Source organism: Polyodon spathula, chromosome 15 (assembly GCF_017654505.1).
Source record: "Polyodon spathula isolate WHYD16114869_AA chromosome 15, ASM1765450v1, whole genome shotgun sequence".
In the NCBI taxonomy this organism is placed as follows: Eukaryota; Metazoa; Chordata; class Actinopteri; order Acipenseriformes; family Polyodontidae; genus Polyodon; species Polyodon spathula.
The window spans coordinates 18,810,157-18,828,093 of record NC_054548.1 but is presented as its reverse complement, the minus strand read 5'-3'; the positions used below and the strand labels follow the sequence as shown (position 1 = coordinate 18,828,093).

Sequence of the window (17,937 nt, the reverse complement as noted above, 5' to 3'; positions counted from 1 at the left end):
TTATTCATTATGAATGTAACTAATAAAGCTTTCTTTGAATCTAATGATGCACCAGGACTCATGTCTGCTGCACTGAATCACCAGGTAATGCACATGTGACCAGAAATGCAAACATGCTTCCTGTGTTATATTTCTTATATTAAGCAATCCAGGTGAATGCTGAGAAATATGTTTGAGTTTTACTAGAGAATATGAGATTTATTTTAAAGATTTGTCTAGTTTTTCCTAAACAGAGCAGATAACTAGCAGATATTTGGCATACTACTGTACAGCTTTCCAAAAAAATAAATAAAAAAAAAATAAATAAAAAATGTACATACTTCCATAGGAGGCTGGCTAAAGAAAAGGGCTTGAAATCAGCAGGACCCCAGTTCAAATCTTGCCTCACTCATTGACTCACTGTGTGACCTTGAGCAAGTCACTTAACCTCCTTGTGCTCTGTCTTTCAGGTGAGACGTTGTTGTAAGTGACTCTGCAGCTGATGCACAGTTCACACACCCTACCCTACGTTGGATAAAGGCATCTACTAAATAAACAAATAATAGCATTTGTGCCTTTGTTTAGATTATGTAACTATGATGTTATTTTACATGTTTTATGGAAAAGTCACAAGTGAGAATTATTTTGGTTGTTAATCTTCAGTCCTCAATGGACATTACAAATCCAACACACAATAGTAAGTGAGGCCAAAATGTAAGAAAGGTATACAGTAGTACTGCCCCATCTCAGTTGATAAATAGACAGGATGTTAGCCAACAGTGCTGTCTTAATAAAAAACAAAAAACGGTTATAGTCTAACAACGTTTAATGATTGTCATTGGATATAAGAATGAAGATATCAGTAAAAAAAATAAATGAATAGGTACAGCTTGATGATATACTAGTAATTATACAACAACCTGACACTCCTCTCTTATTACTTTCTGTGGAGGCCAGCCATTCTGTTATTACTCAATAATGGAATGGCAAATAAAGCATCTGTTCTGTTTACTGATAAAATGCTTTACACTGATGCTTGAGCCCGGCTTTCAAATAACTGACTGACGGGTTCCTCTGTTACCTCGTAACATGTCATAGTAATGCTACTGTTTCTTAAAAATATGTCTATTTAATCAATAATCAGAATGTCGACACATCTGCAAAGCCATATAGGGGTATTCTGAACTGTGCCAATCAATGAATACAAAAAACGTTTTATTCTAAATAATTGCAAATCCCAGCTACTGAATAAAACACAGGCTTCAACCAGCTGTTATCATTTCCCTTCCAGAAGTGAGCTACTCCATAACTACTACCTTCACTTGAACAAGGAGTTCAAGGGTTGAAATAAAAACCCCATGAATTTTTACTGACTGTCAAGGGCTCTTTGACTAGCCAATCTGCATATCAAAGATGCTCACTAATTCTGTTATATTCACACCTGCTTGGCCTAATTCTGGGCACACAGCATGTCAGTTGCTGTAACAGAAAAAAAAATTATTGCTGTTCAAAATCTATTATTTTTCTATCCTTTCTTTCCTCTCAGCAATTTAACAAAATAATATTAGCTTTTTGGAATTGGAATACATTAGATTTCATCCACCTTTAACAAATTTGTACCTGGCTGTTATAAACATACTTCCACTTTATTATTTAAGTTATTTTCTTTGAGATAATATAACACTAACACACACACACACACACACACACACATATATATATAGCATTACAGTCATTTGTGTTTTAGTTGATGCAATGACAGAGAAACATAATTAATCTGTTAAGAACTAAAATGTAAAACTGTTTAAATCTTGAATGGTGGTTACATGGAAAGATTCAATTGCAAAGCCATGCAATGTTCTCAAATGAAACAGATTTCAAGTTTAGTTCGATGAAATAATGCAACACTCTCGGACACTCAAATGAATCTTATTTTCCTTCCTTATCTAGCGATGCACAGAACTACCGCAGGCAGCCTGCTGCCGTTGTAGAATTGATTCTAATGTTTTTTTTTGTTTGTTTTTTTTTTTTTTTAATTATGTACAGGAACAGCATCCTCCTTTAATAAAATTATAGGGCATACTTTTTTTTTTTTTTAATAATACACCACTACCCACCACTTACGACTATCCCACCGTAGACAGCCCGCTAGCTTACCTAACTGCACGGTCAGTGGAAATAACACTTCTACTCCTTTTAAGGAAAGCAGCGCGCACGTAAGCTAGTGTGCAATCGAAACATTACAGATACTCATCAGTGTTGAAAAAAAGAGGATTTTCTTCACGCCCCTTACCGATTTCAGTAGTTACTGAGAAATTGACGTGGAAATTTAACTGCAATGCTGTGACTGCAAGGGTTCCAAATATCCGTGGTTGTATGTTCTTGATCATTAAAATAATAGATAAAATAAATAAATAAAAAAGTTGTAATAAATTATTTGAAAAAATAAAACGGATACGATAATACTTTCTTTTTGGTAAGGGGTTTTAAAACTTTACCCAGTCCTGCTATAGGTTTGTATCACAAAGCATTGCATACAGTTTGAAACCTTTATACAACTACAGCTACATTGTTTCCATAACACGTTAGCCTTAGTTGTCCTGATAGAACATAACTGCATAAACAGCTGAACTTCCCTTAAGAAAGACATGTACAACATATCGAAACGTTGGGCAGCTGGCTCTGAGCTATATATATATATATATATATATATATATATATATATATATATATATATATATATATATATATATATATCGCAACGTTTAACGCACGTTTAACGTTTATTAAGACACTTATCTGATACGTATAACAAGGGATTAGTGTCGAACATGTATTTGTACAATAGTGCATTTTTGTGGTTTCATTTTGTAACGATAGTTTAAACCAATACTGATTTACAATATTTTTTGTATCATCCAATACAGCTTAATAAAAGCACAAAAACAAGTTACAAATGTTACATTCTTAAATGTTTCCTCAAGGGGAAGGACTGACTTCATCCAAGGCTTTTTCTGGTCTCCCAAAACAATAACTTGCTTCTGCTCCCATATGGTTAAATTTCTTTAATAAACAAATGATTTAAAAAGCCAGAACAAAACCAAACAACTTACCTCAGTGACTGGGAAAAACTTTGTTGAGCAAATGAGAGGACAATCAAAACCAAACAAGTAAAAACGGAGTGCAATAAAGCCTCTGCAGGCATGGTTAGATCCCAGGGAAACCTGAAGTTAATGTCTTCAGGAGTTTAAACTGTTCTAAACAAAAGGAGAGCAGGGTAAAAAGGCTCAAAGCTGGCCAAAACCGGCTCAACTCTTCAGAGGCCAATAGCTCTCCCCATGCAAGTGCCTTTGATTAGTTCTGACTGTTAGTACTGGAGCAGTCTGGGAGGAACACAGTGCCAAAACCAAAAAGTTTAGAGACCAGTCAGAGAGGTAATTAGAAACAGTTGTGTACCCAGATGGTTGATCGATGTGATGGTGTCTTGTCCATCTGGATGTATATTGATATTTTCTATTAGATTATTATGGATGTATTTCAAAAGTGCATTTTTCTGTGTTCCAGAGTGAAGCTGAGACAGTCTAAAAAGATTCTTACATATATATTTATGTATTTAATTATCTGTTTGAGTAATGACAAAGTTTTTTTTTTTTGTTTTCTTTTTTATTGTTGCCAACAAAACCAATTACTTTGTTCTTGATATGTTTAACTTCTGTGCTGTTTATAATAAGCAGGTAGGGCACACTTTCAGTTGTATCATATGTAATGCTCTGAACCTTTGAAAAAAATAAACAAATAGTGCACAATGGCCAACATTCCTAGATCATTGCTTCTATGAAACAAGTTTGCCTGGTTAAAATAAGGAATTTGAATATATATATATATATATATATATATATATATATATATATATATATATATATATATATATATATATATAAATATATAATTATGAAAAGTGGTTTCCTAAAGATATATTTAAATTGCTTGAAAATTGAGTTAACAATCCTTTAAACACCAATGAAGACTTCCATGTAATACTAAAATATTAACCAAACTTACCATGAGGCACAAATCGGTCAGTTAACCCTACATTAGTTATTCCAAAAAGTCCCTACCAAGCTCCATCAAAACTGGACAAGCTTTTCCTAAGACAAGACCAATATCACATGACTGATACTAGACTGTACAAATCACAGTCCCCCATGTATGTCAGGGAACCTCTCAGCTTAGAATCACATTAAAATAAAAGGCAGGGGAAAAAAGTAACTGGCCACACAACGGGGATGATTAATTCAAGACTGCAAAGCTAACTTACTATTTTTTTTTTCAATAATAATAATAATAATAATAATAATAATAATAATAATAATAATAATAATAATAATAATAATAATAATACAGCTGTTGTGTGTAAATATTACTAAACAAAGACAACAGTACCCCTTTGTTCTCAGAAATAATTGTATTTGTTTTTATGTCGAAAACCTACCAAGCTCCATCAAAACTGGACAAGCATTTCCTAAGACAAGACCAATATCACATGACTGATACTAGACTGTACAAATCACAGTCCCCCATGTATGTCAGGGAACCTCTCAGCTTAGAATCACATTAAAATAAAAGGCAGGGGAAAAAAGTAACTGGCCACACAACGGGGATGATTAATTCAAGACTGCAAAGCTAACTTACTATTTTTTTTCAATAATAATAATAATAATAATAATAATAATAATAATAATAATAATAATACAGCTGTTGTGTGTAAATATTACTAAACAAAGACAGCAGTACCCCTTTGTTCTCAGAAATAATTGTATTTGTTTTTATGTCGAAAACCTAACCCTGCAGTGTAACAAGACTCGCCACTAGCGATGCCTGAATGTTCACTGCTGCAATGGTATTGGTAGGAGCTCCCGGTTTGCTTGGACTGAGTATCTGTAATAGCAGCTGTTCAGCTGATTTCAGAAAAAAAAAAAAAAAAAAATCAACCTGCGACCAACCCTGTCAGAGTAAAAGGACCGGAAAACAGCAGCTGAATAAATAGAATGCACGAAGCGGAATTGAAGATTAAAAAGGGGCAGATTAAAACCGCACGTAAGTAATGTTGCATGTATTTTCCCCACACAGTTGAATTTAAAACGTGGTGCTATCTTTTAAGTTGTATAATGGTAGTCGCTGTATGATTCCACTCTGATTGTTGGCTGTTACAGAAGGAAGACAAGGGCTATCTGGTGCCAAGGCCGAGAATTAAATACCAAATATTAGGTTGTGAATGCAATGATTAACGACGAAAACATTGTGCTGTTATTGTATTGGGGTAGGTTACGTTTTCTGAAAAATAATAATACAAAAATCGTTGATTTGTGTAAACAAAACACAGACATCCTCACTTGTTTCCATAGTAACGAACTGCCGGTGTCGTCGTTGCTCTGATTTTGAAGGAGCCCCCTGTTTATACTCGTCATGGAAATGCCCTTGATAGCTTTAGTAACCTATGTCCCCCACATTTGCAGGTGTCTTGGGTACCATTTGCTGTTGTAGACACCTGCAGTATTATTTTACAGGGCCCAGTTTGCCCAGTGTTTTATTTGACAGTAATGCAGTAAGTGATTGTTTTTTTGTATGTATTGTTGTTGTTGTTGTGTTTTTTTTTTTTTTTTTTTTAATAATTAGTAATATGAATCTTATCTGTGGGGATATGATATGAACCTTAGGTTTGGCTAATTATCATACCTGTGAACATTTGGAAACTTCAAGGGGGGATCATACACATGGGAGGAGTCATACGCAAAAAACTCATATAATCATCGGTCGCGGGACATTTGCTAGGAAATCGGGACTCTCCCGACCATATAGGGACTGTTGGCATGTATGCTTTACTGTCAAAAATAATCTGCAATCTCTCGTTATTCTCCTGTTATCCTCAGGTGTTATTTTTTAAATCATTAATCTTAGAATGACACAAAATTCAAATTGCATTGCGGCCAGTCAGTTATTTTGAGCTGCGCCCTGTGTAAGCTTAAGAGCAATGCAAATTACTCAACACCACTCAAAAATAATGATCCGCAATTGTGAAATTGATGATCTCAGTGAGCGCATCGGTCTATTTAGCGGCCGCACTTGCAGTCCAAAGATGAGCTGAGAGAGCAGTAGGTGTGCAACAACATTTGTGGAGCATGAAAATACAAGCAAAAAAAAAAAAAAAAAAAAGGCAGTTGATATGAAAATAACATTTTTCAGAAAAGGAGCTGATGGCTGAGGTCACTCAGCATTAAATGAGTCGTTTGGAAAAGCCTCAGCAAACATCAGTTATGGAAATGGATACTGGATGTATGTATTGGCCTGCCCTTTTCAGGGTGACATCCAGAAATTTTCCTAGCACTCTGGAAAAGGTGGATTGGGCTATCCCTCCAGACATTCCAATTGTGCTAGCTCATCCCTCAGTTCAGCTGTTAGGTCTAGGATGACCTGCAGAGTGAGACAATAATGCTTTAGCACTGCATCCTCCGGCATCCCAAACAAAGTGACCCTTGGATTATATTGTTTGCGCCCACTTAGTATCCAGATCCCTCCCAATTCCATGTTCTTGTCTTCATTTCTGTGCATTTCAATTTAATTTTAATGGATTAATGATGGCAAAGTGCTCATTTGGTAGCAGGTGCAGAATGCCAGGCGAATACCATTCTTTACATACATCACATTTTATACCAATTTTCACCACTTAATACATGAATCTCTAATGTGCACAACTTTGTAACAATCCATTAATGATCCCAGGATGATCGTCTTTCAGTCACTGCACTGTTTAGACAGCTTTTGTTTTTGTGATACTGTCATTACCTTTGAGACTGTTCCTCATGGAAGATCAGTATTTTTTACAGTATTGAATTAGGAAGCACCTGTCAACTGAGTGCCTACAATACTCACAGTCCTAAAACAGCCCATCAAAACTGATTTGCAACCGGGAGATGCAGGCTTTATAAATTACAGAATATATGACAGGGATTCCATTTGCATTGCAAAAATAAATAAATAAAAAATAAATAAACCACTAGTTACATGACGGACAGCACATATACACAAGTGTACAGATTTGCCATTTGGTAAGTATTTGTTGTGGTAAAAAAAAAAAAAAAAAAAAAAAATTTACTTTGCCCCTTTTCATAATGCACCCCCTTACAGTCGAAGAGGGGCTGATGTTAGTACCAGGTCTCTCTCAGGTCTCAAGTCTCTCTGTGTACATTATTGAAGAGAATGCTAATTCAGGAGTCTGCACAAAAAACCCAGTGTGTCCCGTTATTGAATGATACTGTGCAAAGGCAATAATATTTATTTTGGTTTGCATCAGTTTTCCAACAGCAGTCTGTCTAACTCTAGGGACATGTTGTAAGCATGATTTGTGTCATTAGAGATTCATGTATTAAGTGTTTTGTTTGTTCTCAAGTTTTACTAAGTGGTAAAATGATTGTTTCAAAATGCAGCTGTTTACTACTGAAACTATTTACCAATTAATACAGTACTTGATAGCAGTGGGTGCAGAGGAAACGTTTCATACGAAAGGCTTTTGAAATTGGATAAAGGCAACTGAATACTGTAGTTATTACTAAAAAACAGTTCACATGTTTCCATAGTGAATTCAACCTCCCCAGCCCCGACCACAAATACCACCTATGGGTTACCGACTTCAGATGTTTCTATATATTATAATTAAACAAACCTGCTACATCCCCTCAGTTGTCGCTACAGTGTCTTAGTCACATAGCTTAACCTGTAACTATATGCTTTCCTCTTCATTTAAGCCATGTTTGCACACTGGCTTGCTCATCTCTGCCACCCTTTGTGTTTGTGCCTGCTATTGCCACAAGACCTATACCACCTCAGGCACATGTATATGACCAGACCCCTGGCAGACGTACAGTAGCTTTAGCTGTGACGTTTTGCTGTGATAGATTTTTCAACTGCTAATTATTTTGGCCAAATAGGTTATTGTAATTATTCAGTATTCAGAATATTACATATTTAGAGTACTAGAATATTCCGAAACCTCTGTATATATGCAGGCGGAATTCTCTTATTCCTTTCATATTCTGTGTTTACATGGTAAACGGAATATTCCTTTTATGCCATCAACGCATGCGTACCTTGTGTTTTGTATACACTTATCGTCAATTTTATAAAACAAGTAAAAAGTTGTGTGAACATACAGACCTACAGCAAAAGTAAAGATGTGGGAAAGGCTTGCAAAGAGGAAAATGTACAATATGTGCTTGTTTCTTCTTTTAGTTTTAAAATGTTAAGGTTTTTTTTCCATAGTCTGTCCTTACATTGCATGACGAGCACATGTTAAAGGCATGCTGCTGCGCTGAAGGGGTGCACTATCTCACAGGATGCACTTTCACATGCTGCAGCGGTTGAAGTAAAGAAAAATTGATAGATTCGCCCCGCTTTTTTTTTTTTTTTTTTTTGCTTTTTGCTTTATAGTACTGTGCTTTTAAAACTTTACGATGACAAACTTGATCCACAGTTCTCACAAATCCCCCTTCGTGATGTTTTCCACCATCCTTTTAAACACCTGTGCACATCTCTTTTTAAGAACATAAGAAAGTTTACAAACGAGTAGAGGCCATTCGGCCCATTTTGCTCCTTTGGTTGTTAATAGGTTATTGATCCCAGAATCTCATCAAGCAGGTTCTTGAAGGCTTCCAGGGTTTCAGCTTCAACAACATTACTGGGGAGTTGGTTCCAGACTCGCACAATTCTCTGCGTAATAAAGTACCTCCTATTTTCTGTTCTGAATGCCCCTTTATCTAATCTCCATTTGTGACCCCTGGTCCTTGTTTGGTTTTTCAGGTGGAAAAAGTCCCTTGGGTCAACATTGTCTATGCCTTTTCTTTGTTCAAGACTGAATAGATTAAATTATTTCGGCTTGTGGGGCATGTTTTCCATATCCTCCTTTGTAAAAACTTTGTGAAAAGTAATAATTTAATACATTTTCTATTTTTTTCTCTTCATCCATGATTTTGCCATTTGTATCTCTGAGACATTTTACTTCCTCCTTGAATGTTCTTTTTCTGTTGTACTATTGGAAAAACTTTTTGGAATTGATTTGTCTCTTGGCCTTTCTAACTTCCTTTTTGACTTGTGTTTGCAGTTCCAAGTACTCTTTTTGTGTACTTTGTTCTTGGTCCTTTTTGAAGATTCTGTAGTGCCTTTTTTCTCTGGATATATTTTTTAATTGATCTATTAAATCATTTTGGCCATTTTTGTTTTAGATTTTGATTTGTCTACTTTTGGGATGTAATTGTTTTGCGCCTCTAGTACTTTCACATTTTTGAAAAATAGCCATGCATTTTCTGTGGATGTGTTCTCTATTTTGCTCCAGTCTACTTCTGTTAGTCTATGCTTCATTCCCTCATAGTTGGCGTTTTTAAAAAATTAAACCTTAGCTTTAGTCGATTACTTTTGTGGTTTTAAAAAGCACTTCAAATGACCATGTTGTGATCTGAGAATGCCAATGTTTCTCTGAACTCTGTTTTAGTTATTCTGTCTTCGTTATTTGAAAAGACTAAATCAAGGTATGCCTTCCCTCTAGTCGGCGCTTTGACAAATTGTGTTAGGAATCGGTCATTTATCAATTATGCCATTTCAATTTTTCAATTATGCCATTTTCTCATTTTATATGGGGGAAGTTGAAATCCCCCATTAGTATGGCTTCTCCATTGTTACACACATTTCTAATGTCATTGTTTAACAGATTATTTTGCTCGGCATCTGAATTTGGCGGGCTATAGCATGCCCCTATTATAATGCCCCTTGAATCTGTGTCCATTATTCTGACCGATATTGATTCTGCGTTGTTTTTTTCTTCCAGATTTAATACCTGGGCTTGAAGACACTTTTTTTTTTTAATGTATAGTGCTACCCCTCCGCCTCTTTTGTCCTGCCAGTCTTTCCCATAGAGTGTATACCCACTAATATATTCATTTCCATAACTCTCGGATAACCAAGTCTCCGTAACAGCTGTCACATCGTAGTTTCTTGTTAGTGCAGTAGCTTAAAGTTGTAACATTTTGTTTTTGAGACTTCTAGCATTTAAAATTAATTTCATGACTGTCTTACCTGAGTTGTTGCCCTTATTTTGATGTAGTCTCCCTTCTGTTTTTTTGTTGATTTCTCCCCCCTTCCTTTCTAGTTTAAATGTTTCTGAACCATCAAGCTGTTTTACGATTTTAAAATCCTTAATACAAGTGATGTCTCCTCATCAGACCAAAAGTAGCTGCGTTTTCTCGCACGTGCCATCATGTTTACTGCTGTGAGTATTTCTTATTGTGCGTGTCTGTTGTGGGTTACGCTTCATAGTCGGAATATGCTTTTTACATGGCTTTATATTCCATTAGTATTCCGCATACTAGTGGAATATGCCACCTCAAATATTCTGAACATACAGAGGTGGAATATTCCTCTTTATATTCCGAATATGCTGTTTACATGGTGGAATGTATTTCAGATTATTCAGTATTCCGAATAATAGTGGAATATTACTGGCCATGTAAACGCACTGATTGAGATACAGTATAATGCATGTATTGGAATTGTGACTTTCATCCCGTAAAGACCCCTTAACTGGTGCAAAAGGTGTTAAAATATCTGCAAAGCCAGGCTGCTTGCTTATTCAGTGAGTGCGTGGAAACGTGGCTCAAGTTACTCTTGTCCTGGTTCTCAGTCTCATATACTTTCATTTGTTCTGCCGACCTGTTTCTCGGTAGTTAAGCCTTTACCCTATACATTCTGATCTCTCCTACTTCTTGGCTTGTCACCCAGTTACCTATGCTGTCACAAGTAATTTGGCCTGTCACTTTGTTATTTTCACTTTGTCTTCCAGGATTTAACCCTGTCACCTGTCCTCTCTTTCCTCTCACTTACTCATCTAATCACCATTCGAGTGCTCTACAAACAAGACACCTGTCTACTACAATGTTATACATTTTTAAATTATTGTTATTATTTATTATATGACTTTGTCTCTTTTTCCACTTTTATCCTATTTAGATGCATTATTTATTATTGATAAGTATTATTGATAAATGGATTTGCCAGGGACAGGTTGATGTGACATTAACAGTTTCAGTTGTGCCTGACTGTCGGTAGCTGCTGTGGTTATCAGGAAGGGTGGAATCTGAATATTGGGTGCTAGCGTTGTTACACTCATATGTTAAAAGATATATTGCTTTGATTTATTGCAGATTTAAATGTTGCTTTACTATAGCTCTATATTGGTGGTTCTTACTTTTTTCAGTGATATGTATGGATCTGTTTAGGTTTTTTGTGATGTTTTCTTAGGTATTGTGTATTATTGATTTCCTATATTACTGGTATAGCCTGCATCTTACATTTATTAATATTTGCCAACATAGGGCCTTGTTCTTCATTTTGTCCAATTTTGACATTTATTGATACTTTGATATATATATATATATATATATATATATATATATATATATATATATATATATATATATATATAATGTTGAATTTTAAAGTTACAATTTAAGCTTCTTTATTTTAAATGCATGCTTTAAAACAACGATTGAACAACCACATACTGTAGAGACAGAAACACAATATTCCAGTACTTTTTGGAGTGTATTGTTATTTGTTCAGACAAAGAATTCTATCAACCGGAACCTGATCTACAGTAGGCCTGCCTGTCCTTTTCATATGAATTTCCATAAACTTCAAAATATCCCAAATGGATTATCAGAAATTAGTCTATAATGTGAGCTTATAGAGAAATATGTACTGATGGATTTTTGGACGATTCACTGTGAAAGACTACAGAAACACATGCAAAATCATGAAGTGCACATACCACAGATAATTCCTAGCAATATGATTTTTGTTAGATAGTCATGTGATGTGATATTATGGGAGCCTGTGAGTGAGTGATCTGTATGATGGCTATCTAAACAATCAATGGAAGACATTCAGTAAAATCTGATAGTTCATGGTTGGGTAAAAAGGCTTTGTTACCCAGACTGGAAGGAAGCAACAGTTTTATTTGAAAAGTGCATGCTCTTAAGATTTTGTATGCCCATGACATTTATGAACCAGGCTGAAGCTATATTAAAGGAAGACCATCTGCAGTGTGGTTTTCAGTGTAGGTGTACGTTGCTACTGCTGCCTATGGGCAATCTGACTTTGGGCAGTAAGATGCTGTTCACAAACGTCTTCTATAGTGTGATATTTTTCTAATGGCAGGAATCAGGAGGTGTTGAAAATCCCCCCCTGCTGGTAGTCTCTCTCAGATTTCCACATCTTTATTACCTGGGGATGGGTCCACCAATGAGGAGTCTGACAGTGAGTTAAGTTATCCCATGGGTGGTCTGTTTACTGCACCTTTCTGAATGTTGCATATGCTACTATATGTCAGATGTTGTTAACGTGTCTATTTGCACTTGTATGTCGGTTTAACACATATACCACATTTCCTTGTCGTGAGGTATTTGCAGGATATGCCTAATCGCATGTTATGTGCCATTCTGGAACAGTATCAGCCTTATCTTTGGTATGTGCACTTTGTTATTGTGGCTGTGTGGTTACCCTGCATCATGATGCCGATTGTCTAAATGGCCATTGCACAGACCACCACACCCATTATGTTGCATCTGATGTCCTCTCATTTTCAATTTTCAACTTCCAGGTAAGTTATCAAACAATTTAATAACAGCAACCAAAAAAAGAGTTGCAATATAGAATGATATTCATTTGGTTTTGTAGTGTTTCATAATGATGTTAGCTCAAATGGTGATTGGAAAGAACATACTCTTCCATATTGCATCATTGTGTGCAGCATACCGGTGTTTTCCTGCATGGCAGATTTGGTGACATTCTGGAATGGGACTTTGATACTCCTTTGGCCCTTTCTTACCAGTCCTCACGTTATGTGCTGAAACTGCTGGATTCCTTTCAGAACTTTATTTTCATTGTGCTGAATCCCCCAATTTGTTTTATTTGTTGTGTAAGTTTCTTTATAAATTGTTTTCACTCTACCTTAATTGAATACCCCAGTTTAAGGGGCACACAACATAAATGGAAATGTAAAAGGTAGTATGATGCAGCTGTAATTAAAGAAAGTGTTATTGTTGCATACTTTTTGATCTTGAACATTGTTTACAGTGTTTACAAGAATTGTCATATTGTACTTTACCTTGTATCCCAAATTGTCTGTATTTCAGTAATATATTTTTAAACAAGCACATCGTGGGTCAGAAATCAGCTGGGTAATACATTTCTCAACTTGCAAAATGACAGTAGAATGTGGATAGATCTTACAAGCTTCCTGTTTTCTGTTCCCAATAACATTTCCATCAGAGCATCAGCATTGTTTCAGGAGGGAGCATAATCTGGTTACACTATGATGCACTGTGGCAGGGCTGAGGTTTGCCCTTGTAAAACATAGTTTTGTTTCCTTGTTTTTTTTCTTTTCTTTTTTTGGAATGTCCAATTATTATAATTCAACCTGGCTCACAGCTACAACCCCCGAACTAACTCGGAAGAGACAAAGACGGGCACTCGCGTCCTCTGAAACGGTCGTCAGTGGCATAGCTTGGATTAGAACCGGTGATCTCAAAGCTACAGGGCGCATTAAACTTCCGTCCCTGCCTAATTGAAAGGAATGTGCAGCATATGTCCAGGTGTCAATTGCATAATTGATGATCCATTAACCGTGGTCGTCTGCCTTTAGAAAGGGTCTGGAAAGCCAAGCCCTTTGTTCTTGGTTCTCCATTTTGTTGTTGGTTTGTTAGTAAGGTGGAAGTGAATGGACTGGGAATCCTCACGACTGTGCGTATGAACCACCGTGATCACCATGTGTGTTAACCAAGATCCGAGTGCACAGCATAGGGATTAGTTTACGGGATTTTAATCCCACCCCAGTTTGGTAGGGAGAAGGTTTCTGAAGCGGGACCTCCCTTAGCGGGAGCAGCGCTAAGCCACTGGATGACAAACTTGTTTTAGCGGGTTTGCCCACTGTTTTGTTTTGTGCTTTTGTATTATGCACACCTGTGTATATGTCCTTCTGCACTAGGGATACCATTGCTCGTACCACACCACCCCCCCACATTCCCGTGGCAGCCACCAAGCATTGCAACTGCCATTTGTTAATACAATCTAGACACCTGTGTGCCGTTTTAACTGCAAACCCTCTGTTGTCTCTCTAAATATCTCTGCGCATACCCACACCATTACAGGATCCCCTGTTACATGTACCAATGACAAATAACCTTTCTCCTGACGAATGTTCTTGAGCAAAAGTTGACAAATGTAATCCCCGGCTGATAAATGACCTTTGATATGAGAACCAAAACAACCCGTATTGAGTTGAAAAATACATTACCGCAATATGGACAGCACAGGATGCAGCAAGTTAATGGAGGGGGTACTGTAACCCTTTTAAAGCATTACATTTTAACAGTTTGTAATGTTTAGACTTTGATGTAATCCACCTTGTTTGAGAAGACAGCAGTTGCCTCCCAGAACTCCATAGATAGACCTGCTTATTATACTATATTGTAATGTTACAGTAAAATACAAACATGCAACTTGCTTGTTTACATGTTGTCCAATTGGAAACTGGCTCAACCTTTATTTCCTCCTGCAGTTTGAGTTAGAGAATGAGTAAGCTTTACATTGGTAACATACATGAAATTAAACCGAAGAACGAAGATCTTGTTTACCAAGGTTGTAAATAGTTTAGAAGTCATTTCTACACATTTTTTTAAATTTATGTAAACATTGTCAATCACGTTTAATGTCATATCACCCTGTGGTATTCTTGTATCCAAATATAATCATGCTTTTACAAAAGTAAGAATTAAAATAAGGTGACTTGTAATTTTTTTTTTTATCCCTCCCAGATATACTCCTTGTATAGCACTACTAGTCCCAGCATGCTGAAACGAAAGCAAAGTTCACGGGTAGAAACCCAGCCTGTGACAGATTTTGGTCCAGACGAAACTCTAGCTGACAACGCAGATATTCTTTGGATAAATAAACCAGTGAGTATCACCTTCATATGAAACTCAGCGCTTTTGAACAGTTGGTACATATGTTTTTGTATGTGTGTATGTAAAAATGTTGCCAGTTTGCAATTTATAAAGCAATAATATGATCTTTTTTCTGATTTTAGTGGGTGCACTCTTTGCTCCGTGCGTGTGCAATAATCAGCGTCATCTCTGTGTGCATGAATACCCCAAAGACATTTGAGCATTACCCACCCCTTCAATATGTGACCTTCGCCCTGGACACTCTGCTGATGTTCCTCTTTTCTGCTGAGATGATAGCAAAAATGCACATCCGTGGCATTATTAAGGTAAATATCTCAAGGAGAAAATTCATAATATATGGGAAACAGATGTCATGTATAAACCATAAAGGGAAATATGTATGTATGGTACTTTTTTCAGTACCAAAGTAAAATAAAAAAAGAGTTACTTTAATCTTTACCAGAGTGAATAATTTAATAGTGTAAAAAGTCAGCTGAGAAAAATATGTGGTTTTGTGCTTTTTAAAGTGTGTGGAGCTAACTAAATAATTACAGGAAATCATACCTAACATACAATTATGTAAATGTCGGACTGATATTATAAAAACACATAGTATAAAAATGATTGAATTTTATAGCAAGAGGTTACAGGGAGGAACGTAGAGTGAATGTAACTAATGAAGGGGATCTTACTGTATTTTAAAATGGTCAAATTTGGAGGAACTCTAGCTCTGACTAATGGGCCATACCACTCCTTGTGGTATGAACCAGTTTGAACCTGTTCAGCTATAACAAGGAACAAAATCTAGCCAAGAGGCATACAGTGGAGATAAACATAAATTAATGTGACATTAGCTATGATTCAGCTTTTGGGATCAAAGGTGGTTAATTAGACTTCTATTTAGTTTGTTTTACAAGCCTCCATAATTAGAATTCCTTTCTTGTGTGTTTCTATTTGATTTTCAGTTCTAGTCAAAAATTTACTACCCCAATGGAAATGTATAATTTTTATATATTTCTTGAAAACATATAATTAAAGGAAAAATCTGTTGCAGCAAAAGTTTTGCTTTTGTGGATGAGGAAAAAAGTTAGAAGAAATAGATGTCTACAATTATTTATTCAGCATTTTCTTTATTTTTTTTTGCAAAACTCCAAAAATGTTCATTCAAAAGTATTCCTGTCCTGACAAAGAAAATTAAATTAATAGCTAGTTGAAGCACCTTTAGCAATAATAACCTCTTTTAAATCATTAGGATATTTGTCAATGAGCTTTTGGCATGATTCATTAGTGATTTTCGACCATTCTTCAATGCAAAATTGTTCCCGTTCATTGAAATTCCAAGGACTTCTCTTGTGCACACCGGTCAACTCATACCAAAGATTCTAAATCAGATTTAGATCGGGACTTTGACTAGGCTATTCCAGAACCTTGATTTTATTCTTGTTTAACCATTCTGAAGTATATTTTGATGTGTGCTTTGGATCGTTCTTGTAATGGAATGTTCAGTTGCGCTTTAAACCATCTTTTGGTATGCTATGGAGTCCATTCTACCATGTATTGGAACTAAATTTCCCATGCTATTAGGAGAAAAACAGCCCCATAGAATGATATTACCACCTCCATTCTTGGCAGTAGGTATGGTATTCTTTTCTTTGTACGCCTCACCAGACTTTCTCCAAACATAACGACTATCAGCGTGACCAGATAGCTTGACTTTTGTTTGATCACGCAACAAAACCTTTGACCAGAACTCATATCCATCATTCAAATGCTGTTTTACAAACTTTAAGCAATTTGTTCATGTGGGATTTTCCTAATAGTGGCTTTTTCCTTGGCCTGCAACCATTGATACCTTTGAGTATTGTGTGACCTCTGGTTCAAATGGAAACCCCAGTCCCATTGCAGTCAATTCACTTTGAACATATTTGTCAGTCAATCTCGGATTGTTATTGACCTTCCTCATAGTTCTTGTACTTGTTCTTGTTAAATGTCTTCTTTCTTCCAGACCGAGAGAGTGTTGTACTTCTTGATAATATAAACAATAGTTGGGATACTCAAATGCTTGGAAATCTTCTTCTATCCTTTTCCAGATTTTCTTCAGATAGCTCTTTACTTTTTCCCATATTGACTTATTGGTAATGACAACAATCATCCGAGGCCTAACCCTTTTATACTCTTAAGAATGTTCATTTACAGTCCAGGATTTTCTAGACTTTTCAAGAATTAGGTTCTGTATTATCATATTGAAATTTCTAGCACCATGTAGACAATACTATCATAGCATCAAAGGGTATGAATAGTTCTGAATTAGCATTTTTGGGGTTTTGCTTAAAAAAAAAAAAAGCTGAAATAAGTTGTAGACATCTGTTTCTTGTAACTTTTTTTTTTTTCCTCATCCACAAAAGCAAAACTTTTGCTACAAAAGAGTGTTTGGGTATACCCATTGGGTATGTTATCCTTTGACTACAACTGTATTTTTTTTTTTTAATTAATCTAAATTAATTAAAACAATGATACAATGATTTAAACACAGTAGTTTTGCAGTGGCACATTTTGGTTGTAATCCCTTTTTAGTACAACATTAACAGAGGAACATATTGGACAGTACTAGATTTAAGCAGTTATGAAGTTGCAAATACTGTAGGTACAGCATATTGTAGTACTACAACATTTACATAGTGGCTACAGTACGCATCTGGAATATTACTAGCTGCCCTCAGGATATGATGTATTTTCATATCCCAGTTTTACACTACACATCGTGTTTAATGGTGTTGTACACATTATCTGGGCTACAGTATTATGTGTGTTTTCATTTTTTGCAAAAATGGCAAAACATCATTATTAAATTTACGGTCATAACATTAAGCAAAACTGTTAGTATTAACAATATCTCACAGCTAGCTAAACA

At 35.8% G+C, this 17,937-nt stretch overlaps 2 protein-coding genes across 5 annotated transcripts in view; one reads left to right on the top strand and one right to left on the bottom strand.

Annotated features, from left to right (window-relative positions):
* The window catches only part of LOC121327875 (integrin beta-like protein 1), an 87,383-nt gene extending 84,048 nt beyond the window's left edge, over positions 1–3,335 (bottom strand). The window contains exon 1 of the mRNA XM_041272171.1: positions 3,093–3,335. Within this exon, the coding sequence (XP_041128105.1) occupies positions 3,093–3,184 (92 nt within the window). The 5' untranslated portion in view covers positions 3,185–3,335. The remainder of the gene's footprint in view (positions 1–3,092) is intronic.
* A 1,420-nt stretch (positions 3,336–4,755) lies between these two features.
* Positions 4,756–17,937, top strand: part of nalcn (sodium leak channel, non-selective) — a 126,836-nt gene continuing 113,654 nt past the window's right edge. For 2 of the 4 annotated variants that reach the window (XM_041272286.1, XM_041272284.1), the window contains exons 1-4: positions 4,756–5,076; positions 12,241–12,339; positions 14,898–15,038; positions 15,170–15,352. In XM_041272286.1, the coding sequence (XP_041128220.1) occupies positions 12,313–12,339; positions 14,898–15,038; positions 15,170–15,352 (351 nt within the window). In that variant the 5' untranslated portion in view covers positions 4,756–5,076; positions 12,241–12,312. Of the gene's footprint in view, positions 5,077–10,174; positions 10,295–12,240; positions 12,340–14,897; positions 15,039–15,169; positions 15,353–17,937 lie in introns of all 4 variants that reach the window. The other 2 variants (XM_041272285.1, XM_041272287.1) reach the window with 2 other exon arrangements.